Source organism: Antechinus flavipes, chromosome 1, assembly GCF_016432865.1.
Source record: "Antechinus flavipes isolate AdamAnt ecotype Samford, QLD, Australia chromosome 1, AdamAnt_v2, whole genome shotgun sequence".
Taxonomy (NCBI): domain Eukaryota; kingdom Metazoa; phylum Chordata; class Mammalia; order Dasyuromorphia; family Dasyuridae; genus Antechinus; species Antechinus flavipes.
This window is the reverse complement of record NC_067398.1, coordinates 580,685,014-580,709,963: the sequence shown is the minus strand read 5'-3', so window position 1 is coordinate 580,709,963 and position 24,950 is coordinate 580,685,014. Positions and strand designations below refer to the sequence as shown.

The 24,950-nt window shown below is 34.1% G+C and overlaps 2 protein-coding genes across 2 annotated transcripts in view; both read left to right on the top strand.

Annotated features, from left to right (window-relative positions):
* The window catches only part of MTERF3 (mitochondrial transcription termination factor 3), a 51,296-nt gene extending 46,905 nt beyond the window's left edge, over positions 1-4,391 (top strand). The window contains exon 8 of the mRNA XM_051970888.1: positions 4,068-4,391. Within this exon, the coding sequence (XP_051826848.1) occupies positions 4,068-4,262 (195 nt within the window). The 3' untranslated portion in view covers positions 4,263-4,391. The remainder of the gene's footprint in view (positions 1-4,067) is intronic.
* A 7,841-nt stretch (positions 4,392-12,232) lies between these two features.
* On the top strand, positions 12,233-22,359 carry LOC127544306 (cytochrome b-c1 complex subunit 7). The gene is made up of 4 exons (XM_051970886.1): positions 12,233-12,296; positions 18,906-18,971; positions 21,544-21,710; positions 22,143-22,359. The coding sequence occupies exons 1-4, from the start codon at positions 12,278-12,280 to the stop codon at positions 22,218-22,220; spliced, it is 330 nt and encodes a 109-aa protein (XP_051826846.1). The 5' UTR covers positions 12,233-12,277; the 3' UTR covers positions 22,221-22,359.
* The last annotated feature ends 2,591 nt before the right edge of the window (positions 22,360-24,950 follow it).

Genomic DNA, 24,950 nt, shown 5'->3' with positions numbered 1-24,950 from the left:
TTAAACTTAGATGCAAATATAAACAAGTTAACACATTTAACTTGTTTTCTGTTGAATTAAGTGTGAATGTGATGAAGTGAGATCTTTCAAGACAGTTGTGAAAATCGAGTAAGGCTTCATTTACTTCAGAGTTTGAGTAGGCCTGAAGGACTTTGAGCATTGATCCAAGGACATACCTAAGTCACCTTCCTCCATGACATCATTTTCTCCCTATTTCAATCAAATATGGGCAACTATGTACTTATTCAATTTCTTGGATAGTTCCCGAGTAAAGAATGCAAGATCCTCAGCCAATAAGGATGAGGGTCAGTGATGGTTAGGGATTAAAATGTTAACCCTGCCCATAGGAGGGTGCTTCCTCCTTTCCATTGCCTTTTTTTCAAATTAAAATGAAGCCTTTGCTCTTGCTGTCAAAATAGATAATAAATTATTCATACCCGTAATCACTGAATAACTATATCCTGAGCTGATAGAGATCATAAAATTTGTTCACAGATCATGTTATATGGCTTTTAAAATGCTCTTCTGGTTTGAAAGCTGATTATCAAGATGACTTTGGGAATTCAGTAGTCATCTGCAGTTCTTCCTGTTATGAAATGTGCTCAGTTTATAGAGCAACAAGATCATTGTCAACTCTGGAAACTCAGCCAAAATTCTGAAAATCCAACAGTCCTTTTCTACTTCTTAAATACTTGAGTAATAACAGTGTGGTAATTGAATTTTTTGCTATTAGGTATACATATCAGACATTAAATAGGACAGCATTCATCCTGCTTTTCCACAAGTATGCAGGTACTGGACAGAATTGAAAACTTGTTCACAAGAAAAATCAGTCAGTATATACTCATATTGAGATGAAATCATGTAATGATTTCATATAATGATTGGGAAAGTAAAATTTTCAAAATATTTTAATATATGGCAATTTTTACTCATAATTTTCCTTTCAAATAGATTGTTGTTTTCAATTATAGATGGGGAAATTAGAATAAAATTATCCAGTGTGAATAGTGCCCACATCTGAGCTCAGAGATTTTTTCTTGGTCATATATAATCTTTTGGACTATATGTTTTGAAATTGTGGTTTTTAAAAATTGTTTTAAAGAAGGTATTTTAAATTGTATAAAAATTGTTTCTTAAGCACCATCTACTCATTTTCTCACCATTCTGCTACCATCACTGCTGCTAGGAACTGCCAAGAATAGGAGCCATTTTTAAATTTTTCAGTGGCTGGCCATGACCAAAATTTGAAGCATTCTTATGGTAATGAGACTTTCAGTTCCTTAGGGTGTTCTTTGGAAAACAGACATAAGTTATTGCTGGGACCAATCTTGAAGCCTTTCATTTATGGTAAAATGTGATGGAGCTTGCATTTCCTTCTAGAACCTAGGAACCCATCTACAATACAGTAATGAGTTGCACAGAGTGAGGAAGCCTATATGAATTACATTGTACTATTGAGATTCTCCATTTATATATTTAAAGAAAAAATGAATTCTATATTTCTGATATCATAAGTAGACATTACAAGAAAAGTGCTAATTAAAAACACGTTATTGTAAATTTATTCTAATACTTTTGAAATTTCTTTCAAGCTGGTTTTTCCATAGTGTCGTTCTACATATAGTAAATGTCCTTCTAAATGTTGGTAAAATACAGAATTGTGGGTATGCAAATGGCCTTTTGGTATCATGGTCCTCTTTGGGAAAGAAGGACAAACAACAACCTCTGTGAATAAAGCTGGCCCATAAACCAGGATTGGCCAGTTGGAAGACTTCCTTTTCTCCCTTCCTCCTTTTCCTCCTTCTGGTTCTTAAAAGCATTTCCCCCCCTCCCCCCCTTTCTTTTGCACCTCTATCCTCCCAAGATACCTTTCTTAAGGATCATGTCTTTTCATTGGCCACCCATGGGCCAAGCCCCATTTGGTTATTGTTTGGGTCCTGATTGACTCATATTGAATTGAATGTAAATAGTAATCATTTCTGCTTTGGTCAGAAACCCTGAGAGTCTTTCCCTTCCAGATTCATTCATTTCTTTATTTTTGTTTTTGTTTTTAACTTTTTTTTTTTGGACTAGGTTTTTGGACTTTTGAAAGAGGAGATTCTTTGCCTCAATTACTTAACCTAATCACTGAATATGTGTGGCCTCATCAGACTGAGACTTAGCTTAAAAAAGCCAAGGTCTCCCCCATTCAGTGCAGCCTCCAGTCATCTTAATTTATGCCTTACCATTGGGCTCAGATGGTGTCAGTGGAGAAAGTGAGGCAGGTGACCTTGCACAGCCCTCATGACTTACATCCAATTCATTCACATGTTATGGTGACACCTCCCTGATGTCATGGTTCTCTTTGAGAACAAAAGACAAACAACATCAAGCCTCCACATGTTGATTTTCATTGGATATATTAAGTTCTCAGAAGCTTTTGCAATAATGGGAGGTGGTATTTCTAATATTCTTTTTCTTCCCTGGTAGAAATGTGGGATCTTAAAATGTTTTTTGAATTTTAATTACGAATTTTCACCTAACCTCATCTCAGCTGACAGTACCACAAAATGTGAAAATAGAAAGTTTCTTCAATAATTGTGTGGTACCCAAAGAAAAGATATCATAACTCCCACAAACCACCATGCAAATTTACTTCTTTTTCAAATTTGGGTTTTGTGTAATGAGCTTTTATCTGCAGTCCTGTGGTTTCTAATTCTGTGCATTAAATTTCTAATATCTACTTCCATGTCTATTTAAGGAATAAAATGTGCTTTAAAAAAATTTCCCTTTATTTATTTATTATTAAAACTTTTTATTTTAAAAACATATATGCACAGATAATTTTTTAACATTGATCCTTATGTTTCAGATTTTCCCCTTCTTCCCCCAACTCCTTCCCCTAGATGGCAAGTAATTCAATATGTGTTATACATGTTAAAATACATGTTAGTTCCAATATTTATGTACATATTTGTACAATTATCTTGCATATACAATTATATGTGCTTCTTACAAAATATTTTTTGCATAAGACTGTTGCTGTTCTTAAGGTTCAATGTCAAAGTGATTTTAAGATCATAGATTTAAAACTGGAAAGGACTTTAATAGTCACATGATCCAGTTCCCTCTTTATATAGCTAAGAGAGTAGGTCAGTATAATTGACTCACGTCACAAGTAGCAAAGCTGAAATAAGAACTCAGATATTCAAATCTAGCTCTTTCCCCAGTGAATTTGGGATTTTAAAAAAATGCTTCTTTTCACCAAATCATTTGACTACATAATTGTAGTTTTTGTCTTTAAGTGAGGAAATTATTTTGAAAGTTAAGTAATATTAACTCATTTTTATATCAGGCTTTGAGATATACTAAGGGTACTCATTACAATCACCTTGGGACATAAGTGGGACCAAAATTGCCACCTACATTTTTTTTACATGAAATTGAAGCTCAGAGAGGTTAAAGTGACTTACCCATTGACACATGTCTTATAAGTGACAGGAGTGGGAATGGAACCTAGGTCTAATAACTGATTTGATTAAAAACCCAACCAGAACGTTGATAAGGACAACTTAGCAGACATTTTGTTTTTTGCCAAATATGCCGAATTATACGTTCAAAAGTTTCTCCACTGGAAATGATATTTCTAAGTGATATATACTAAATGTGGTAAGCATTTAGAACAATTTATAAATTATTCTGGAATAGATGTGTACGCATATATGTATATTAAGATATATGTTATATATATTAGCATATATCTTGATGAATTGTGACTGCTTTGGGGTGAAAGTTATCATTTTCAAAGTAATTAACTTAGGAGAATATATGTTTATTCCAATAGGACTAATTGCTAAAGAAAAATGGAAACAAAAACTCTTCTTTTAGAATTCCCCTCAGGACTTTGGCACATTCTGTTTATCATCCATGCATATGGCAAATTTTTATTGTTTCAGCACAGATTTGATTCTTGAAATTGCCATAAGTTAGAGTCAAGTTTGAAAAAGATGGCTAGATTATTAAGTTTAGCATTACTCTTGAAAATCTAAGTGTGATATAATTCAGCCTTGTTTTTTCTTTTCTAGGTATTCAATTCAAAAGTGCTAAAAATCAAAGAAAGACACTCATTTCTTAACTACTTAGGAAGAGCACAGTATGATCCCCAAAAACCTAATTACATCTCTTTGGACAAACTGGTATCTCTTCCTGATGAAGTATTTTGTAAAGAGATTGCTAAAGCTTCACTAGAGGACTTTGAAATGTTCTTGAAAACTGTTTAGCTGCTGATCAATGGAAAAAGATTAATTTAATCTACTAATATTTATGTGAGTCATTATATACTTTGTATAAATAACTTTGTCTCAATCATTTTAAATAAATGTTTATTATTGTAAAAAAAAAAAAAAAAAGCTTGTTCCTTTCAAATCTTCAGGGTTCAGTGACTAGTTCAGGGTCACATAGCTAGTAAATGTCTGAGGCCAGATTTGATGTTGGAGAGTTGATTTTTTGTGACTCTAGACCTGGCACTCTGTGCACTGTGCCACTTAGCTGCCCTTGATGTTGCTTTTATAATAAAAAAGTTTTGATGTTTCTTACTTTAAAAATAAAGAACGATACGTTTAATCTACCATAAAAAATACAATCCATTCCCTCTCTTTAAAAATTCTTCCCATTCTAGGCAGAAGGATTTTTAAACAGAAGGATTTAACTGTCACTTTTCTTCTGGGGAAAATGGGAACTAATTGAGAGAGAGAGAGAGAATGCAGTAACTCATTTTAGATTGATTAGGCTATATATTTATTTCCACAGTGGTACCATTGTCCAAAACATTTTTGGAATTGCCTTTTTTTAAACAGCTAAAAAGCCCATTTAGACTTGAAGGAAAAACTTCCTATCACTTTCAGCTATTCAAAAATACAATGTGCTATTAAGAGGAAAGTAGTGGGTTCCTCCTTACTAGAGATTTTTGACCAAAGGCTAGATAACAGCTTGTTAGGTATTTCATAGAGGAGATTTTTGAAGTATAGGTTGGGCAGATGACCTTTGAGATCTTTTTTGATTCAGTAATTTGTTTCATTCTGAGGGAAAATGTCCTTCATTCCAAAGATAGAAAAAAGAGCATATAAAATGATGCATTCTCAGAATAATCTGAGATTGAGGAGAGTGGCAATACCAACCATGACTCTCAAGGAATTTTAGCCATCCCTATTCTTGAGTTTATCAGACCTCTGTCCAATTGTAGTGCTGAAATGCAATTGTTTGCTTCCCTTATATTGGAACAACAACACCCTTAATTTACTTAGCTCTTTTAATTTGTGAGCCATCTGGATTTGCCAATTGCCCAGTTACATAAGATTCAACTACTGTGCATTTCTTCAATTAAGTCAGATTGAGGACTTAGAATGACAAGTAGAGGGTGGAAGTGTACATTTTTTTTGGTAAATGTCAACTAAGTTGATTTCTGCTATAGTTAGATAACCTTATAGTGAGACTTTGTTCTTTAAATTCATTAACCTGACTGACAGATTTCTGAGGTAAGAAATGGAACGATGATCTTTGTGAGTTAGGTCTTCTCAGGATGCCTTTATTATTTTGTCATCAAGTGTCACGAATATCCAGAATATCAGACATACTCAACTCCATATTCCATAATAACTATTAAAAGTTCCATTCCATTTGGTATTATATAAAGGAGTACATGCTTCTATTTGCACATAGAGATTCAACACTGAAGGGGGAAAGGACATGAATTAAAATTAGGGAAAGGAAGACCATAGAAAAGGAAAGCAAGTAACAGTGTGAATTGTAGTAAAGTAGTAAACCCAGGTTTAATTCCTACTTGTATTACTTTAGGCAAGTCACTCAAACTCAGCTTTCATTTCCTCAACTTTAAAATGGGGATAATATTTGGCAAATTGACAACATTGAATCAGTGTGAGGAAAAAGGATCTTAAAACATAAATAAATGAGATATTATAATTACAGCACTCTACAACAACTCCCCAGAAACAATTTACTAATTTCTGTTTCTATGTCATTCCCTATCCCTATAAACTTTTTCTACTTAGAGACAACTAGGTGGTGTAGTGGGTAGAGTGCTGGAGTATCTGAAGTCAGAAAGCCATTGAGGTGTTTCAGTTGTATCTGACCCTACATGACCTCATTTGGATTTTTCTTGGCAAAGATACTAGTGTGATTTGTCATTTCCTTCTCCAACTCTGTTTACGTTTGAGGAAACTGAGGCCAACAAAGTTGACTTGCCCAGTATCATAACAAGTAGTATGTACGGTTTGAATTCAAGTCCTCCTGATTCCAAACTGGTTTTCCATCCATTCTACTATGTAGGTGTATGAATTCATGAAAATCTATTAAATCTGGCCTCACACATTTACTAGTTGTATGATCTAGTGCAAATCACTAAACCTCTGTTTTCCTCAGTTTTCTCTGAAAAATGGCAATAATAATAATAGTATCCAGAAGATCAAATATTTGTAAACTATTTAGCACAGTGCTTCATTCATGATAGGTACTTAATAAATGCTTATTTCCATCTTTATCCATATCACCTACATTTAAAGTTACTCTTTCTGGGATACTTTATCTGATTTATTCCAGTTCTATGCTATTTGTCTTTATACCCTTCCAGGTCATTGTGTTTCTACTCCCTTTGCCTTTCTCTGGACTTTTATAGACAATATCTTTCCATTCCAGAAATAGTCACTCTTTCCCCAGCTTTTCTTTCCTTCAAAGCCCAGCTCCATCTCCATTTCTTTTTTCATAGTCCCCTCAACTATCAGTGATGTCTCCTCAAAATTTTTGTGCCATTGTGGACCACCCCTGTTTATCTTTCATAACTCAACAATGAATTCTAAAAGTGATTCCCTACTAGATTGTAACTTCTTGAAGGCAGGAATATAATTCTTTCCTGGAACCCTCCCTGATGAGAATAGAATGACCAGTTCTCTTAGAACAGCTGGGAGAAGGATGAGAGGAAAGATACACTAGAGATATATTTATTCCTACCTCCCTTGGAACTACACACCAAGATAATCTTTGCCACAATAAAATTCTCTGACATTTAGAGCCCTTCATAAACTGGATCCAGTCTTCCTTAACATTCTCATCTTCTCACCACACATACCATATTCTGTAATCCAGTGATACTGGCCTCTTTGTTTCCCATTTTGGGCATTCTTACTGGCTGTCCACCTTGGTTGGAATGTTCTATCTCTTAGATTCCTTAGCTTTTTTCATGTCCCAGGTAAAATCCTACCTTTTACAAGACGCGTTTCACAGTCCCTTATAATGCTAGTGCCTTCCTTCTGCTAATTAGCTCTCTTTTGTGCTGTATATATTTCATTTGTACATAGTTGTTTTCAAGTTGTCTTTCTCACTAGGTTGTGAACTTCTGGAGAGTAGGGACTGAATAATTTTTGCCTTTCTTTATAGGTGTGTTGCTTAGCTCAGTGCTTGACACATAATAGGCACTTAATAAATTTTATTGATTAACTTCTGGTGTTCATCAGCTTCCCGTTTCTTTTTCTAGTCTATATTTTTTGAATTTTAGTTCCTAATAATATCAAGTGCAGTTTTCATTATTCCTGTGATTTCACTGATATAGGAAATTCCTAGCAAGAAAACACCTACTCATGCAGTTCATCACGTGTTTATCTTGCATTCTTAGAGAATTGCATAAACTTCTGAGGAGTTAAGTGACTTAATCAGTATCACATAGCTAGCATGTGTTCGAAGGAACTTGAACATTGGTTTTTTTGACTCCTTTCTATCCACTAATGTAATATTCTCTCTAAAATGTCATGTTCTCTGTTGGGGTTTTCTTGGGGTCTCTGGAGGGAGCCTTCTTTTCAGTTCAGTAATCACCACACAAGTAGCCAGGGGTTAGAGTCCAAATCCTTTATTGTCTCGTTCAAAGTCTTGCCTCCTTCACTTGGGGCTCAGCTAGTTTTTCTGAAGGTCTTCTAGATCTTGGTTTCAGTGGAGAAGCAAAGGAAGACAGCCTGCCACCACTTCTCTGGTCTTCCCTCATTCTGATTCTGGCTGAGTTTGTCCAAGCTTATATGGTCTCTTATCAAAGGTGTGAATCTTGCAAAACTATAATAAGTCCTAAGTACATGTACTGAACTAGAGAACTGTTAAACACCATGCTAAATAACCATTGTCTCTTATCAATTCCACTAACTTAGCACCTTGTTTCAAGTTCTGGCCCATAACATACTAAAGCAATTTTCTTCCAGTAGACATAAGTATTCAATTCATCAACCTTTTTAAAAGTGATCTTTAGCTCATATTTACATCAGGCTTTAAAATTTACAAAAACACTTATAACAGTCCAGTGAGTGAGGTAGGTAGTGCAAGATGTATCTACTTCATAAATAATAAAATAGAAATTCAAAGAGTTCACATGGCTTCAGTGAGATCACTGTAATCATTTGTATTACCTAAGCTCCAAGACCCAAACTCTTGATTTTTAAATCTATTCAATCAACCAATTAATATGAATTTATTGTCTTTATTATGAACAAACACCAGGGATACTCAAAAATATGAGATGATAAAGAGAAAGAAACTTTTTTGGATATATGAAGTGAGTAAAAAAAAAGAATCTGGGATGACATTGAAGTTGGGAACATGGGTGATTGGAAGCATGGCTTGCCATCAAAGCAACAGGAAAGTTCAGAAGGAGGTAATGGTTTGCTGAGAAAAGTTCTGTTTTGTGCATGTTGAGTATGAGATACCATCTGGTTCAAAATGTCCAGTAGATAATTGGTGATGTAAGACAGGAGTTCTGGAAACATTAGGGCTACATATAAAGCTCTAGGAATCATTTGCTTAGAAATGATCATTGAAGCCATGGGAACTGATGAGATCACCTTGTAATAGAGTATAAAAAAGAAGAGCAAAAAGGGTTCACTTATGACGGATCATTGAAGGTCAGCCAAAGTTAAAAGGCATAACATGGATGAAAATTTAGCAAAAAAAAAGACTGAGAAGCAGTGATCAGATGAGACTAAGAAGTAATCACAGCCAGAGAAATTCAGAGAAGAGAAAGTATCCAGGAGGAAAAGGTAGTCTTCAATATTAGGTATTTTCGAAAGCTCAAGAAGGATAAGGATTGAGAAAATACCACTAGATTTCTCATTTAAGATAGGTTTAGTAAATTTGGAGAGAACAATTTCAGTTGAATTTCACTTGAATAATAAAGTTGGAAATTAGGCTGTAGAGGGTTTGAAAGAATAAGAGGTGAAGTGGAGAGTACTCACTTAGCATAGGCATCTTTCTCAAGAAGTTTAGCTGAGAAAGGAAGTTTAATTTGAAGCTGGTGAAAGTTTTTTTAAGAATATGGGTTTGTAACCTGTCAGATTGGCTAGAATGACAGGGAAACATAATGCGGAATGTTGGAGGGGATGTGGGAAAATGGGGACACTAATACATTATTTGTGGAATTGTGAATACATCCAGCCATTCTGGAGAGCAATTTGGAACTATGCTCAAAAAGTTATCAAACTGTGCTTACCTTTTGATCCAGCAGTGTTTCTACTGGGCTTATATCCCAAAGAGATACTAAAGAAAGGGACCTGTATGTGCCAAAATGTTTGTGGCAGCCCTGTTTGTAGTGGCCAGAAACTGGAAAATGAATGGATGCCCATCAATTGGAGAATGGTTGGGTAATTGTGGTAGATGAATGTTATGGAATATTATTGTTCTGTAAGAAATGACCATCAGGATGAATACAGAGAGGCTTGGAGAGATTTACATGAACTGATGCTAAGTGAAATGAGCAGAACCAGGAGATCATTATATACCTCAACAATGATACTGTATGAGGATGTATTCTTGGAAGTGGATTTCTTTGACAAAGAGAAGATCTAATTCAGTTTCAATTAATCAAGGATGGACAGAAGCAGCTACACCCAAAGAAAGAACACTGAGAAATGAATGTAAACTGTTTGCAGCATTTTTGTTTTTCTCCCCAGGTTATTTTTACCTTCTGAATCCAATTCTTCCTGTGCAACAAGAGAACTGTTCAGTTCTGCAAATATATATTGTATCTAGGATATATGTGACATATTTAACATGTATAGGACTGCTTGCCATCTGGGGGAGGGGACAAAGGGAGAGAGGGGAAAAATCAGAACAGAAGTTAGTGCAAGGGATAATGTTGTTTAAAAAAATTACCCAGGCATGGGTTCTGTCAATAAAGTTATTTTAAAAAAAAAAAAAAGAATATGGGTTTATAGGAAGCAGAAAGCAGAAAAGGAGCAGGAAATAAGATTAGATGGAAGATTAGAATGGAGGTAATAGTGGGAAAAATCTACTGGAGAAGATAAGGAGGGCTGGCCAGTATAAGGGCTATTTAATCTGAGACTGGAGTAAGGGAGGAGGAGATAAGTATGAAAAGATATCAGACTTGAGAGGAGGACACAAAGGAGCTCTTTGTGAATGACCTCATTTTTATTTTAGTGAAATAAAGTATAGATCCCCTTTCTACTTGTTTAAGATCTCCTGGCCAAGTACAAGGAAAATCTTGATCCAGAGCTTCTAAAAAGAATTTAGTTGTTTAAAAATTGAATTTGAGATGAATGCATGGAAATAACTATATGAACTGTTGCAAAGTGAAGTAGGTAGAACCAAAAAAAAAAAAAATACAAAATTTCTACAATAATGTAAATAGAACAAACAATCACAAGCTAATAGAAACTGAATGTTGCAAAAGATAATGAAGACACTTTGGCTTCCAAAAAAGATGTGAGAAGATGAATGCCCCTAATCCTTTGAAGAAGTGGGAATACATGAGTATGAAACATTGCTTGTAAAGTCTTTTTTTTTTTTTTCAATATGTTGATTGGTTTTGCTGAATTTATTTTCTTTCTTGCATCTTTTTTTTTCTTTGTTATTTATTAGAGACAGCTTTCTAGGAGGACAGATACAGAGGGAAATTAGGAGCTAAAAAAACTAAAGTTATTAATAAAAACATTTTTTAAATTGAATTTTAAGTGGAAGCCTTTGGCACCCATGTGTTCCCATCCCCACATTAGCGATTTTGCTTCTGAGAGATGAAAATTTCTTGATAGTTTCACTTGTCAGAATCCCTTTGAATTTCAGTAGCTGGTGAGAACAGAACTGGAATTAAAGTTATGACTTCAGTATTCCAAGTTTTGCACCATACTACCTGTATCTGCAGTATTTCATTCATTTCTATATACTACTTTTTAAGAATATTGACAAGCTATGGCAGAGAAAAGCCAAAACTAAACTGAGTAGCCTTGCCAATCCAGTCAAACCCTATGAAGGGTTACAAGTATGAGCCTGCTTAAATTTATTTTTAAGGAAGAACTTAACATAAGTTAGAGCTATCCAAAAGTGTAACGGGATGCCTGCCTTAGGAAATATCCCCTTCCTTCAAATTTTCTAACCAAGACTGGATGCATACTTGTCTGACTTGTAGAGGAGATTCTTGTTTGCATATTCTTGATTCCTCAATGAGATTGTAAACTCATTCAAAGGAACGAAACAAGTTTTTTTCTAAAATATTTTTGTTTGTTTATTTTTTTTCTTTTCAAAGTAGTAGGATTTCATATTGACACATTGCACCATATAGACATCTTCCAACTAGGCTATCTAAGTCTAAGGCTAGCTAAGTCAAATTCTAACTTAGAAGGATTGTTGATATTCGAAATATATTATGTCCATACTGAAAATTTAACAATCAGTTCTTACTCTGGTAAGCAACAGCAAAATTCTTTACCCTTCCTAGAGACTAAGAGCTGAAAGGGACCTTGATACTGTGCTGAAATAAAGTAGGGCAGCTAAGTCTAGAAGACCTGAATTCAAATTCAAAGACATTAGCTGTGCGATACTGGGCAAATCACTTAACCCTGTCTGCCTCAGTTTCCTCATCTGTAAAAATGTGCTAGAAAAGGAAACCCAAACCCTTTCACTAGCTTTGCCAAAACTCAGAAGGGGTTGGGCACAGCTTAATAATAATAAGAATAAAGTGTTTTTAAGATATTAGTCTGTTTTGGGGACTTCAAAAAAATAACTCGTGTTCCCCTTCAATGAGATAAAGGACTAAGCCAACAAACTCTTAACGTTCAATGAGTAGAAGTCTATTCATTGAAAGGGGAAAGCCGAAGGACGTCTGCGCAGGAGTAACTCCCTCTCGCTGTCACGGTCCGCCCACGCCCCCGCGGAGCCCCAACTTCCTTTTCACGTGATTCTTAGCGTCCTCTAGGACTTACCCAGCAGGCAAAGCGCTTGGCTCTTCTAGATCAAGATGGCGACGCGGGTCCCTTGTAAGTAATTGGGGGTCCGAAATCCAGGTGGGGTGGACTGGGCTCTGGCTGCCTTCTAGCCTTTGTGCGGCTCCTCCAGCCATCTCGAGTGGGCGGCAGGGAAATGGGAGACCCCAGATCCAAGGGAGTGTCTCGACGGGAGCTCGGTCAGAATGACCGGGCCCAAGGTGACCTGAGATGAGGGTCGGGACTCGAGCAAGGCCTGGCCTGAGGCTCCCGGGCTGAGGGGACTGACTGAACTGGGGTAATAAGGGAAAGTCTGTTTGCCTGTAAAATTCAGATAATTAATAGTCTGCCGTAGGGACAGACTTTGGTAAAAAGCATCCTTTTAAAAATGCAATTACTTCTGAGTAGGGAGCATCAGGTAAATCGAAGTACAAAAAGCGCTTTGCTAATTTGCTCATTTCTTATAAAAGCGCTTTGCAAAACTTACGGCAGTTCTTTGAAAGAATCACATTTCCCTCATCTCTATTTCCTTTCCATTCTGCACCTGAATCAAACTTTGAAGGAACTAGATATTGGACTCTTAATACAGAGATGGTTTGTAGAGAAGCAGAACTTTTTACATTTCTCAATTAACAAGCATTTATTTTCGGCCCCATCTCCTTTTTAGCAGTTAAAAAAAAAAAATTTCCTGTTGACAAATAGACATAGCCAAGAAAAAAATTAAGCCATGTCCAAAATTATGTATAGTTCTTATTGGGCATTTTGAATCAGTCACGTCTGTCAGTTGGCAAGTAACATAGTTTATCTCTAGCTAGTGTCTTGATAGACCAGGAAACTGAAAGATCAGGGAGCAGAGTTTGGGCTCCGAAACTCTAGAAGGTTTTTTCTATTCCAAATCTCTTGTGATTGTGACAAGTTAATTTTACTTTTTTTGCACTATTTCTAGCTAAAGTTATACCCCTCTCTTCCTTTGTAGGAAAAAAAAAAAACCCTTAGAATTGTTTTGAATATCTTGAAATTATTAGGAAAGGCAGAACTTCAGAAATGATGGAACTGTTTGCTTCTTCCCCTGTAGGTACTCTTTAAAAAAAATAGCTTGTATAGATTTGGGTTCTATTTAATACTTCCCCCTTGGTTTCTCTACTCCCTATAGATCAGAGGAGCATTTTTCCTGTTTCCTTTTCATTTTTTTTTTTTTTCCTATGTCACTGAATCAAGTAGGAAGAGCTCTGAATCTGGAGTCAAAAGATCTGAGATCATTCAATAATCTTTATTGTTAGTGAATGAAACAATAAGATTAGGGAAAACAAGGTCCATACTAATCTAGCATAGTATAGGTGTTGCATTCATCAAAAAGCTATTTAGACAATTGGATAATTATTAAATATTACATTTTGGTTCAGTTGAATGTTTAAAAATGCCTAAAGAAACATGTTAGAACTATGAAATATTTCTTAAAAAATGGAGACTGTATCAACTATATTGATTTCAATTACTTTTAATAAATAGATGCCTCTTTTGTAATTAACTGCACAATTTGCATATAAACAAGGCACTAAAATACTTTTCTCAAGTTTCTCAAGTTAAACTGTTTTCTAGATCCTTTAAATTTCTGATTAATGGCTGTTAAAACTGAAATATACTTTAGACATCTAGTCCAATCTCTCCTCTCTTTATAGACCAGGAAACTGAGATCTAGATTCAAAGATGGCACTTGCCCAAAGTTACATAAATAGTGATTTCAGAGTTCTTTATTTTCTGACTCAGCAAGTCCAGGAGCTTTTCTCTATTACAACTCTCCAGTGATTAAGTGACAAAAGTTATCATTATTTATTTTTTTTCACCAGTGTTTGTAGCTAGAATTTATTCCCCAAACCTGCCCTTTCTTTCTTTTGGTAGTGAAAATCCTATAGAGTTGTTTTGAATATCTTGAAATTATTAGAAAATCTTTCTAATAAATGTGTATTTTCTCCCATTACAATAGATGATCCCTGAGAGAAGGGATGGATTTTGATTTTCTAAGGACATTTTACAATGCTTTGTAGAACAAAGAACTTAATTTGTTTAATTGAAATATTTGTCGGTTGTATTTCAAAAATTCATAAGATTTTTGTTTAGAACATAATTTCCCATTGTGGAAATATGGTTAGATTCCTAGTCTAATCCTTAACCTTGCATCAAGAAGCTGTGTGATTAGATAGAATTTCCTTTTCTTATTTACCGAGTAGGTTCCTAGCCCAAAAAAAAAAAAAAAAAATGCAGGGGGGGGGTTGTTTGTTTTTAATTTTTTTTAATTTTAAAAAATTAAAAAAAAATTTTTTAAAAATTTTAAAATTTAAAATTTTTTTTAATTTAAAATTTTTTAAAAAAAAATTAAAAAAAAATTTTAAATGAAAAAAAAAGCTTTTTATGTACAAGATAAATGCACAGATAATTTTTCAGCATTGACAGTTGCAAATTATTTTATTTCAACTTTTTCCCTCCTTCCCTTCACCCCTTACCTCAGGTGGCAGGTTGACGAATACATGTTAAATATGTTAAAGTATAAGTTAAATACAATATATGTATACATGTCCAAACAGTTAATTTGCTGTATAAAAAGAGTCGGACTTTGAAATAGTGTACAATTAGCCTGTGAAGGAAATCAAACACACAGGCAGACAAAAATAGAGGGATTGGGAATTCTATGTAGTGGTTCATAGTCATCTCCCAGAGTTCTTACCCTGGATGTAGCTGGTTCAGTTCATTACTGCTCAGTTGGAACTGATTTGGTTCATCTTCATTGTTGAAGAGGGCCTGGTCCATCAGAATTGATCATCATATAGTATTGTTGTTGAAGTAAATAATGATCTTCTGGTCCTGTTCATTTCACTCAGCATCTGTTCCTATAAGTCTCTCCAGGCCTTTCTGAAATCATCCTGCTGGTCATTTCTTACGGAGCAATAATATTCCATAATATTTATATACCACGATTTATTCAGCCATTCTCCAATTGATGGGCATCCACTCAGTTTCCAGTTTCTGGCCACTACAAAGAGGGCTGCCACAAACATTCTTGCACATACAGGTCTCTTTCCCTTCTTTAAGATCTCTTTGGGATATAAACCTAGTAGTTACATTGCTGGGTCAAAGAGTATGCATAGTTTGATAACTTTTTGAACTTAGTTCCAAATTGCTCTCCAGAATGGCTGGATGTATTCACAATTCCACCAACAATGTTATCAATGTCCCAGTTTCCCACATCCCCTCCAGGATTCCGCATTATCCTTCCCTGTCATTCTAGCCAATCTGACAGGTGTGTAGTGGTATCTCAGAGTTGTCTTAATTTGCATTTCTCTGATTAATAATGATTTGGAGCATCTTTTCATATGGCTAGAAATAGAAATTTCTTTGAGAATTGTCTGTTCATATCCTTTGACCATTTATCAATTGGAGAATGGCTTGATTTCTTATAAATTAGAGTCAGTTCTCTGTATATTTTGGAGATGAGGCCTTTATCAGAACCTTTGACTGTAAAAATGTTTTCCCACTTTATTGCTTTATTATCTACTTTAGTTTTGTTTGTACAAAAATTTTTCAATTTGATATGCAATTTTTTTTTAAATTCTGTGATCAGTAATGATCCCTAGTTCTTCTTTGGTCATAAATTCCTTCCTTTTCCACAGGTCTGAGAGGTAAACTATCTTATGTTCTAATTTATAATCTCATTCTTTATGCCTAGGTCATGAACCCATTTTGACCTTATCATGGTGTATGGTGTTAAGTGTGAGTCAATGCCTAGTTTCTGCCATACTCATTATCAATTTTCCCAGCAATTTTTGTCAAATAGTGAATTCTTATCCCAAAAGCTGGGATCTTTCGGTCTGTCAAACACTAGATTATTAAGTTATTGGCTGTTTTGTCCTTTGTACCTAACCTATTCCACTGATCAACTAGTCTATTTCTTAGCCATTACCAAATGGTTTTGGTAACCGCGGCTTTATAATATAATTTTAGATCTGGTACAGCTAGGCCACCTTCAATTTATTTATTTTTTTTCTCATTAATTCCCTTGAAATTCTTGACTTTCTGTTTTTCCATATGAACTTTGTTATTTTTTCTAGGTCATCAAAATAGTTTTTTGGGAGTCTGATTGTTAATAGCGCTAAATAAATAGATTAGTTTAGGTAGTATTGTCATCTTTATTATATTTGCTCACCCAATCCAAGAGCATTTAATATTTTTCCAGTTGGTTAGATCAGACTTAGTTTTGCTCATATAGTTTCTGATTTTCCCTTGGCAGATAGATTCCTAAATATTTTATACTGTCAGTAGTTACTTTAAATGGAATTTCTCTTTGTAATTCTAACTTTTGGGTTTTGTTAGTGATATATAAGAATGCTAATGACTTATGTGGGTTTATTTTATATCCTGCAACTTTACTAAAGGTGTGGATTATTTCTAATAGCTTTTTAGTAGAATCTCTGGGGTTCTCTAATATACCATCATATCATCAGCAAAGAGTGATAATTTGGTTTCCTCATTACTTACTCTAATTCCTTTAATTTCTTTCTCGGCTCTTATTGCCAAAGCTAGCATTTCTAGTACAATATTGAATAGTAATGGTAATAGAAGGCAACCTTGTTTCACTCCTGATCCTATTGGGAGTGGTTCCAGTTTATCCCCATTACATATGATGCTTACTGATTGTTTTAAATAGGTGCTACTGATTAAGGAAAAGACCATTTATTCCTATACTTTCAAATGTTTTTAATAGGAATGGATGTTGGATTTTATCAAATGCTTTTTCTGCATCTATTGAGATGATCATATGGTTTTTGTTAATTTGGTTATTAATATGGTCATACTAATAGTTTTCCTAATATTGAACCAGCCCTGCATTCCTAGTATAAATCCTACTTGATCATGGTGTATTATCCTGGGGATGATTTTCTGTAGTCTTTTTGCTAATATCTTGTTTGGGTTAAGATTTTAGCATCAATATTCATTAGGGAAATTGGTCTATAATTTTCTTTCTCTTTTCAACCTACTTGGTTTAGGTGTCAGTACCATATCTGTGTCATAAAAGGATTTTGGTAGGACTCCTTCATTCCCTATTTTTTCAAATAGTTTTATAGCATCCGGGCTAATTGTTCTTTAAATGTTTGGTAGAATTTCACATGTAAATCTATCTGGTCCTGGGGATTTTTTCTTTTTGTCCTTTGTATTTGCTAAGTGTCTCTGTTATCAAATCTTCACTTCTTAATTTTTTCCCTGGCATTTATTGCTCCTGAGTGCCACTCTGAAACTCCAACACAGGTATTTTTCAGGGTATTCTATGCTCTTATTCTGTCAAAATCTCACCTAAATGTTAAAAGCAATCTTGATGAAATGTATCTATAATTGACAGTAACAACTTTCTCAGAAGTAATTGCATTTTTTAAAGGATGCTTTTAACCAAAGTGAATCTTTAATTTGAAGAATTTGGGGGAATTACATGTCTAATGTGAAGTCAGAAAGACTTGTCTAAAAAATCCTATCTCAGACATTTTCTAGCTGTGTGAACCTGGATACATCACTTAACCTCTCTGTGACTCAGTTCCTCATCTGTAAAGTGAGGGAATTGAACTCAACCAAGCTCATCCAGTTCTAAATCTTATGATTTTATGCATAATAAAATGAAGAGAAAACATTAAGGCAATGATAGGGAAAAAATTTTTTAACTTAGGTAAGCAGGATCTATCTGAAAATTATTCTTCAAGAATAGCTCCCTTAAGCACTTAATGTTTTTCTTATTTTATAATTTTTCTTTTTGCTGCTTTCACTTGTGAAATTTCTCTAAGCCCTCCTTCAAAATTTATTTAAACCAAATTGTTAAAATTCCAGATAGTAATTTCTTTAACAGTACATGTGGTTGCAGAAACAGTTAATGGTTTTGTTTTGTTTTTCTTTTAAATATCACCATATTTCTCTTATGTTCTGCCCTGCTCTTTCTCCTTGACTGATATTAACTCTCAGGTCTGTCATTTGAAACATTTGTAGTCAGCTCCATTCCCCTCCTTCCCCCTCCATAGTACTTGTAGTTTTAGTGATGAGTATGTAAACACTATAGTGGTTATTTTCATTTTTGTAGTAAAAACTACCATGAGATAACTATATGGAGAAGTAGAGCTGTACTTGTGACCCTCTACAAATCATTTTAATCTTCTGAGGCCTCATTTTGCAAAAGTGAGAGTGCAGCTTTTATTGTGTTAACTCATTTGATCCTTACTACAAGCCTTTGCAGTAGAAGTTATTATTTTCCTTGTATAGATAAGAAAACTAGGGCCCTAAGACTTGGCCCAGGATCATGTTATTAATGTCTGAGGCATATTTGCTTATCTTTAAAATACATTTATTCTGAACTTGATTGTGTTACCACTTAGAAAATCTTTTTGAATAGATCATTGAGAATCAGCATAATAACATGGGTTTTTGAGTTGGAGTTATATTGATATAGGGAACTTATAAGAGTAAAAAACTCTTATCACAGCAGAGCAATTCCTTTTTGGTAACTCTTATAGTTTTCCTCTTGAGAGGTAGAACAACAAACTAGACAATACTATAGACAATAATAATAATGCTTATCAAAGGTGTGTGCCTGATGAATAGTATTAACTAACATTATGGTACTTTGAACTGTAGCGTCAAGACACTGGCTCCAGAGTCTTCGAAAATGGTATTACAATGCTGCAGGATTCAACAAACTTGGTAGGTATCTTTACCTTTGCATTTTAAAAAAGTCTAAAAATGGTATTTAAAAAGCAGATTCTGTCACTTTAAAATGATTTAATGTTAAGGAATTCAGAAGTTTATTAGCAGAGAGACTGTATTGATAGTCTCTGTAACTTCTACACAATGTTATTGGTTCTTAGAAAATTGGAATAAAAAATGGCAATATGTTATTTGATTAAATACAAATTTAAAATGTAAATATTTAAGTATGATTATTGTTTTTTAAAATGTTATTTTACTTCTCCAAATACAGGCAAAGATAGTTTTCAACATTCTCCTTTGCAAAAACCTTGTATTCCAAATTTTTCTCCCTCTCCTCCCCTCGCCTCCTTCCCAAGTCAGTAAGCAATTTGATATGGTTTAAACATGTGCAATTCCTCTAAACATATTTCTATATTCATTATGCTGCACAAAAAAAAAAAATCTGATCAAAAGGGAAAAAACCACACATATAAATAACAACAAAAAGTGAAAATGCTATGTTTTGATCCATATTCAGTCTGTAATTCTTTCTCTGGATGTGGATGGCACTTTCCCTTAAGTCTATTGAAATTGCCTTGAATCTAGGTGTGATTATTGTATATAAATTAATCTGGTATTCATCTTTTACTTTTAAATTGTAGGAATATGGCCTGGGCTGTGACTTCACTGATGTAGAAACTCTAAGAATAAACTTCTCTTTCCAATGCAAATAGGTACCTTCTCTGCAACTGAAGAGTCATAGATAAATGTCCAGAATACTGAAATTAAATGACTTGCCAGTATCATATAACCTGTTTTTAAATTATATGTCCCTTTAAAACAAAATTGCCTTAATATAGGTGATAAGACTTTGTTTTTGGTGGGGAGCAATTGGGATCCCGCTGGGTGTTCAGGGTCACAAAGTTAAGAAGGGTTAAGTGTCTGAAGCCAGATTTGAATTCAGGTCTTCCCTGACACATAGCTGACTCTGGTGGTACTTTTGATTATAAACCATCCATAGTTATATAGTCTCCATAGGGATTCTAGCCAATGCAATGGAAGTCTCTTGAGTTTTAGTAAATACCTCATGAGTGCCAATTCATCAGTTGGACTATTATCTTTCATTCTTGATACATGATCAACATCTTTTTTACAGTATTTTCTATACTCCCTACTTTGTAGAATGTTATATCCTACTTAACAATCACCACACACTTCTCTTTTTTGCTCTTTGGATCAGTTATAAATATGTATCTTTTCAATTATGACATTCAATCATTCTCAGCCATGTAATATCAATGGGAGAATATATGTTAAAGAAAATCAATAAATTATTAAGTGCCAGGCATTGTGCTAAGCATTAAAGATGGGGGGGGGGGGAGGAGAGGAAACAAAAGCATCCTCTTGTAAAAAAAAAAAAAAAAAGAGTGGAGGTGGGGTAGGGCGAAAAGGGGGAGATGCATAGCAACATATATATTAAATCAGAATATACAAAATATATATAGATTAAATGGAAGAAAACATTACAGAAGATAGAACTAGTTAGGTAGTGGACCAGGAGATGGCTTTTGGAGTCTTAAAGGAATCCAGAGATTCTAAGAGTCTCTAATTGGAGGGAGGGCCTTCTTGCCAGTGCATAGGCTTAGAAATGGGAGGTGCAATGTCCTGTAGCAAGTAAGCCAGTAGCTGGATTATATCAGCTGTGAGGTTATAGAATATAAGAAGATTGTTATGAAAGGAAGACATTAGGTAATGAAGAGCATTAAATCACATTTATGTTCTTCATAGAAGCTACCTCATAAACTGTAGTTCTCTCTCATTTTAAGTAGTAGGATAACTTGAAATCATAGTCATTGTATTGAATTGATATTGCACTTAGAGTATGAATAGTTAAACTTGTGTTTGAGAACATCAGGAAACTAATTAGTGGTACCTTCTGACTTATTTCTGTATCTCTGTTGCAATGAAAGCAGAAAGGGACTTCATCTAAGGCCATCTAAAATTTTTCCTATTTTTAATGGATTGCTATGATTGGCCAAAGTATTCATTACCTAGTGACTAACATACTGTTGAGCTCTTTACTCACTGTCCTGTCTTTAGGGAGTAGATGCCGTCTAGTCCCTGGAACTGTTCAGAAAGCTTTTCTAGCTTAGTGGAAAACTATGGAACTTTCACTCTGCTGAGATAGTCTAAGTTTGATTAGTAGCCTCCTTAAAGCACTATAGCAAGATCATTGTAAAAGATAAAATGGCTAGGATGAAAAACTTAAATTTAGTAAAATGCCATGAATTTTATTTCAGTAAATTTAAATGGTCATTTGTGATTTCTTAGATTTAACAGATCATTTTTGTATAACATTTCCTGCCTAAGTTTCAGTTTAGTTTGCAAATTTGAAAACTTGCTTTGTGCTTATATTTATACTTCTGTACTTTTTCCCTCAAATCAAATAGTAATTGAGGTATAATTAGCCAATTATTTATGGATTTTTCTGCTTGGTTCTTTACATATTAAATTGTAATGTCACCTCTAAGACATTTTATTTTTTTTAAAGCATCCAGTTCAGCTTTTTCATCTACTCTTTTAATAGGGTTGATGCGTGATGACACACTTTATGAAGATGAAGATGTTAAAGAGGCCATAAGAAGACTTCCAGAGAATCTGTATAATGATCGAATGTTTCGTATCAAGAGAGCTCTGGACCTGACCATGAGGCATCAGATCTTGCCTAAAAACCAATGGACAAAATATGAAGAGGTATAAAGCTGAGAGTTCTGGTTATTAGAAATTGTTAGGGGAAAATAAGATGACTATATAAGTCTATCAGATTGTCTCCCTGTGATTCTTCGAACTAGAAATGATAGACTGGATTCTTCCTGAGGATTTTAGCAATTTGTAATTTTTAGAATGAGACTAAGTTCAGTCTGGCCTCCAAAAATTGAAATTTCAGGACAAGCATCCTTTAACAATCTCTTCATTGTCACTGTTTATTCCTATAAATTGGCAGATTATTTTTGAAAAAGTCTTTTTTGGGGGAAATATGGTATTCTGTGTTTTTAGATTCACAATGTTTTCTCATTTGAGACTAAAAAAGTAATTGTTTCAGTGAAGTCTTTGTTAGTAACTCAAAGAAAATTTATATATAAAACTGGCAATCAGCATATAATATCTTGTCATTTTTTTCTTTAGGACAAATTATACCTTCAACCATATCTGAAGGAGGTTATCCGTGAAAGAAAAGAGAAAGAAGAATGGAATAAGAAGTAATCATGTCAAAAAATGTTATCAATATGTTAATCCTCAAAATATTTTTTAATAAGTATGGTTGTGCAAAATATGAGGTTAATTAACCATTTGTAATTGTGCTGCAAATTTATTTAATTTAAATAAATGACTATCATAGGAACTTGTGAACTAGAAAACTTTCCATTAAAATATCCTAAGACTTTATATATATATATATATATATATATATATATATATATATATATATATATATATATATATATATATATATATATATAATTTCTAGTGTCTTTAAGGTTACACTCATTACTGCTTTCTGTAGCTTGGAGGATGAAGTAATTTTAGGTGAGTGATTGTTAAGTCTTTTTCACCACTCCTCTGTAGCTAATAATCAGCAAAGTGCTGTTACTTTACAGTTAGCTGTGTAAATAGACAATCAAGGTGATTTGAAGGGACAATTTTAGTAAGATAGTGTCGTGGATTGATAGGTAGCTGGATTTGGAGTCAGGAAGACATCAACAGAATATTGAGTAAGTGCTAGAATCCATGTTGCCCATCTCACCTTATGTTCTGTTCACCATAACTTGTATCTTTTAAAAAGTGGTATAGTAAGTGAAATTTATAGCACATATCACAGATTTCTCCTTGCTTTACATGATTTATTCTATGCAACAGAAATTCTTATTGGAAATTATGTAGAAAGAGCATAGTAAACAAAATAAAATTTTTAATTTATCAGCATTTATTGAACACTTAATAAGTGCAATACATTGTGTTATATAGTTAGGACACAAATATGATACTGTCACTTCCCTTAATGAGTTTATAATGGGAGGATAGGTTGGTCATATACTAAATAATACAAATTAACTTATAAATGCCATGTAAAGGGCTGTTATAGAAGATGAGAGTAGAGAGAAAACATCATGGATTAAGTAGAACTGGAAATGGTTTTTGGAGGTGGAATTTGAACTGGACTTTTAGCTGTCTCTGATCTCTGAATTCTAATTTGTAAATGAGAGAATTGGACCAAAGGAGTTGTTTCTGGACTTTTGTTGACAAGATCCTAAATTTTAAACCATATTTTAATTTTGTTGTTCAGTTCTAAGCTTTAACTTTAAAAATAGGGGTTGGCAGAGAAGCTAGAAGTTGCTTAAACTTTCTCCTGTTTCCCTCAGAAACAACATGAAGTCAAGCCTCTAAAAAGATTCTGAAATGACAGAATCTACAAAAAAATGGAATGAAACAATTGTGCAGTTCTAGGTAGTTTGGAAATACTTTGGGAAAGGTCAAGTCTTCCTTAGGTGAAAGGGCAGCCCAGTTCAGATGGTGTTTGAGACTAATTGGAGAGCAGAAATCAGTAACTGAGTTATCCTCTTTCCCCTTAATCCTGGTTCAGTAAAACAGCAGCGCAGCGGAACAGTGGTGGAGTCTCTAGTCCCAATTCAAAAGGCAAATTGCCATCAGGGGAAACAAGGCAACAATAGGCAGGACTAGATTGGGCACTGTGAGCAAGAACCCAAATAAGAGGGGCTCCAGTGCTTAAAGGCAAAACTCAAAGTGCCCTAAAGCTCAAAGCCACAAAAGAAGCGTGGAACCCTGCCCCTTATGCCTATATGTGAAACCTCAGAGGGGGAATATGACTTATCCTCCAGCCAGAAGAGCTCCTAAAGGATTTTAAAGGAAGAAAAGTTTGGAAAAGAAATAAGGTTTGTGAGAGAGATTCAACGGCTTTGAAAAGAAAGGACAAAAAAAAAGTGAAGAAATAAAATAGGCTCATAAATAAATTGATGTTTTTATTTTGAGGGATTATATCCAGCGACACATTTTTTTTAAGAAATTGAAGCTTATGAGCCTTTATAAAATGGAACCTCAATTCTTTATAAAATGTAAGGATTTTTATTTGCAAGTGCAATATTTGATAAATCACAATAGCTGATATTTGTATGGCTATTTAAAGTTTGAAAATTGTTTTAAGTATGCATCATTTGAATTCCACAGGACTATGGGTTGGAAGTTGGTACTTAGAAACATCACCATTACTGTAAATGAGGAAACAAATTCAGAGATGTCAAGTGACCTATAGTCATAAGTGTAAGAGATCAGAATTCCCCTTACTATTTTTTAATAGCAGCTATGTAAATGTGGATTATATGATTTTATAGTATAATTGGTTCTAAAGTAGATGAATGACAGCCCCAAGAATAGTCATTGATAAAAATACCTTTAGTTTGAAAGGATTTTTTACAAAGGAGCATTCCCCAGAGTTCTATATGATTCTTTTATTGTTTTATTTTTAATCACTGTCTTGAATAAAGCTGTAAATTCCATTTTTATCAAGTTCACCAGAGATTTCTCTTTAAAAAGATCTTGGCTCGCTAGCATATTTGACCAATATGAATAAATTAACATTATGGTTGAGAAAATCATCTCCACAAGTACAAAGTAGATGGATGATTAGCAGTTTATTTAAACCAGGGCCTTGTAAACTTTTTTGTGTTTGTAATGATTCCCTTTGTAAGTCTGATGATGATGGGATCACAAAGGAAATTATATTGAAGTAATCTTTTTTTTTTTTAATTTACAGATCTCAGTTTAAAAACCCTTGATCTAACCTTAAGTAGATATGAGAATTTTAGCTTAGCTAGAAGAAGAGAGGACTGGAAGAGAGATAATTACACTTCAAATATTTGAAGGATGGGTGCCATGTGTAAGTGGGCTTAAACTTAAATTTGGCTCTCAAGGACAGAA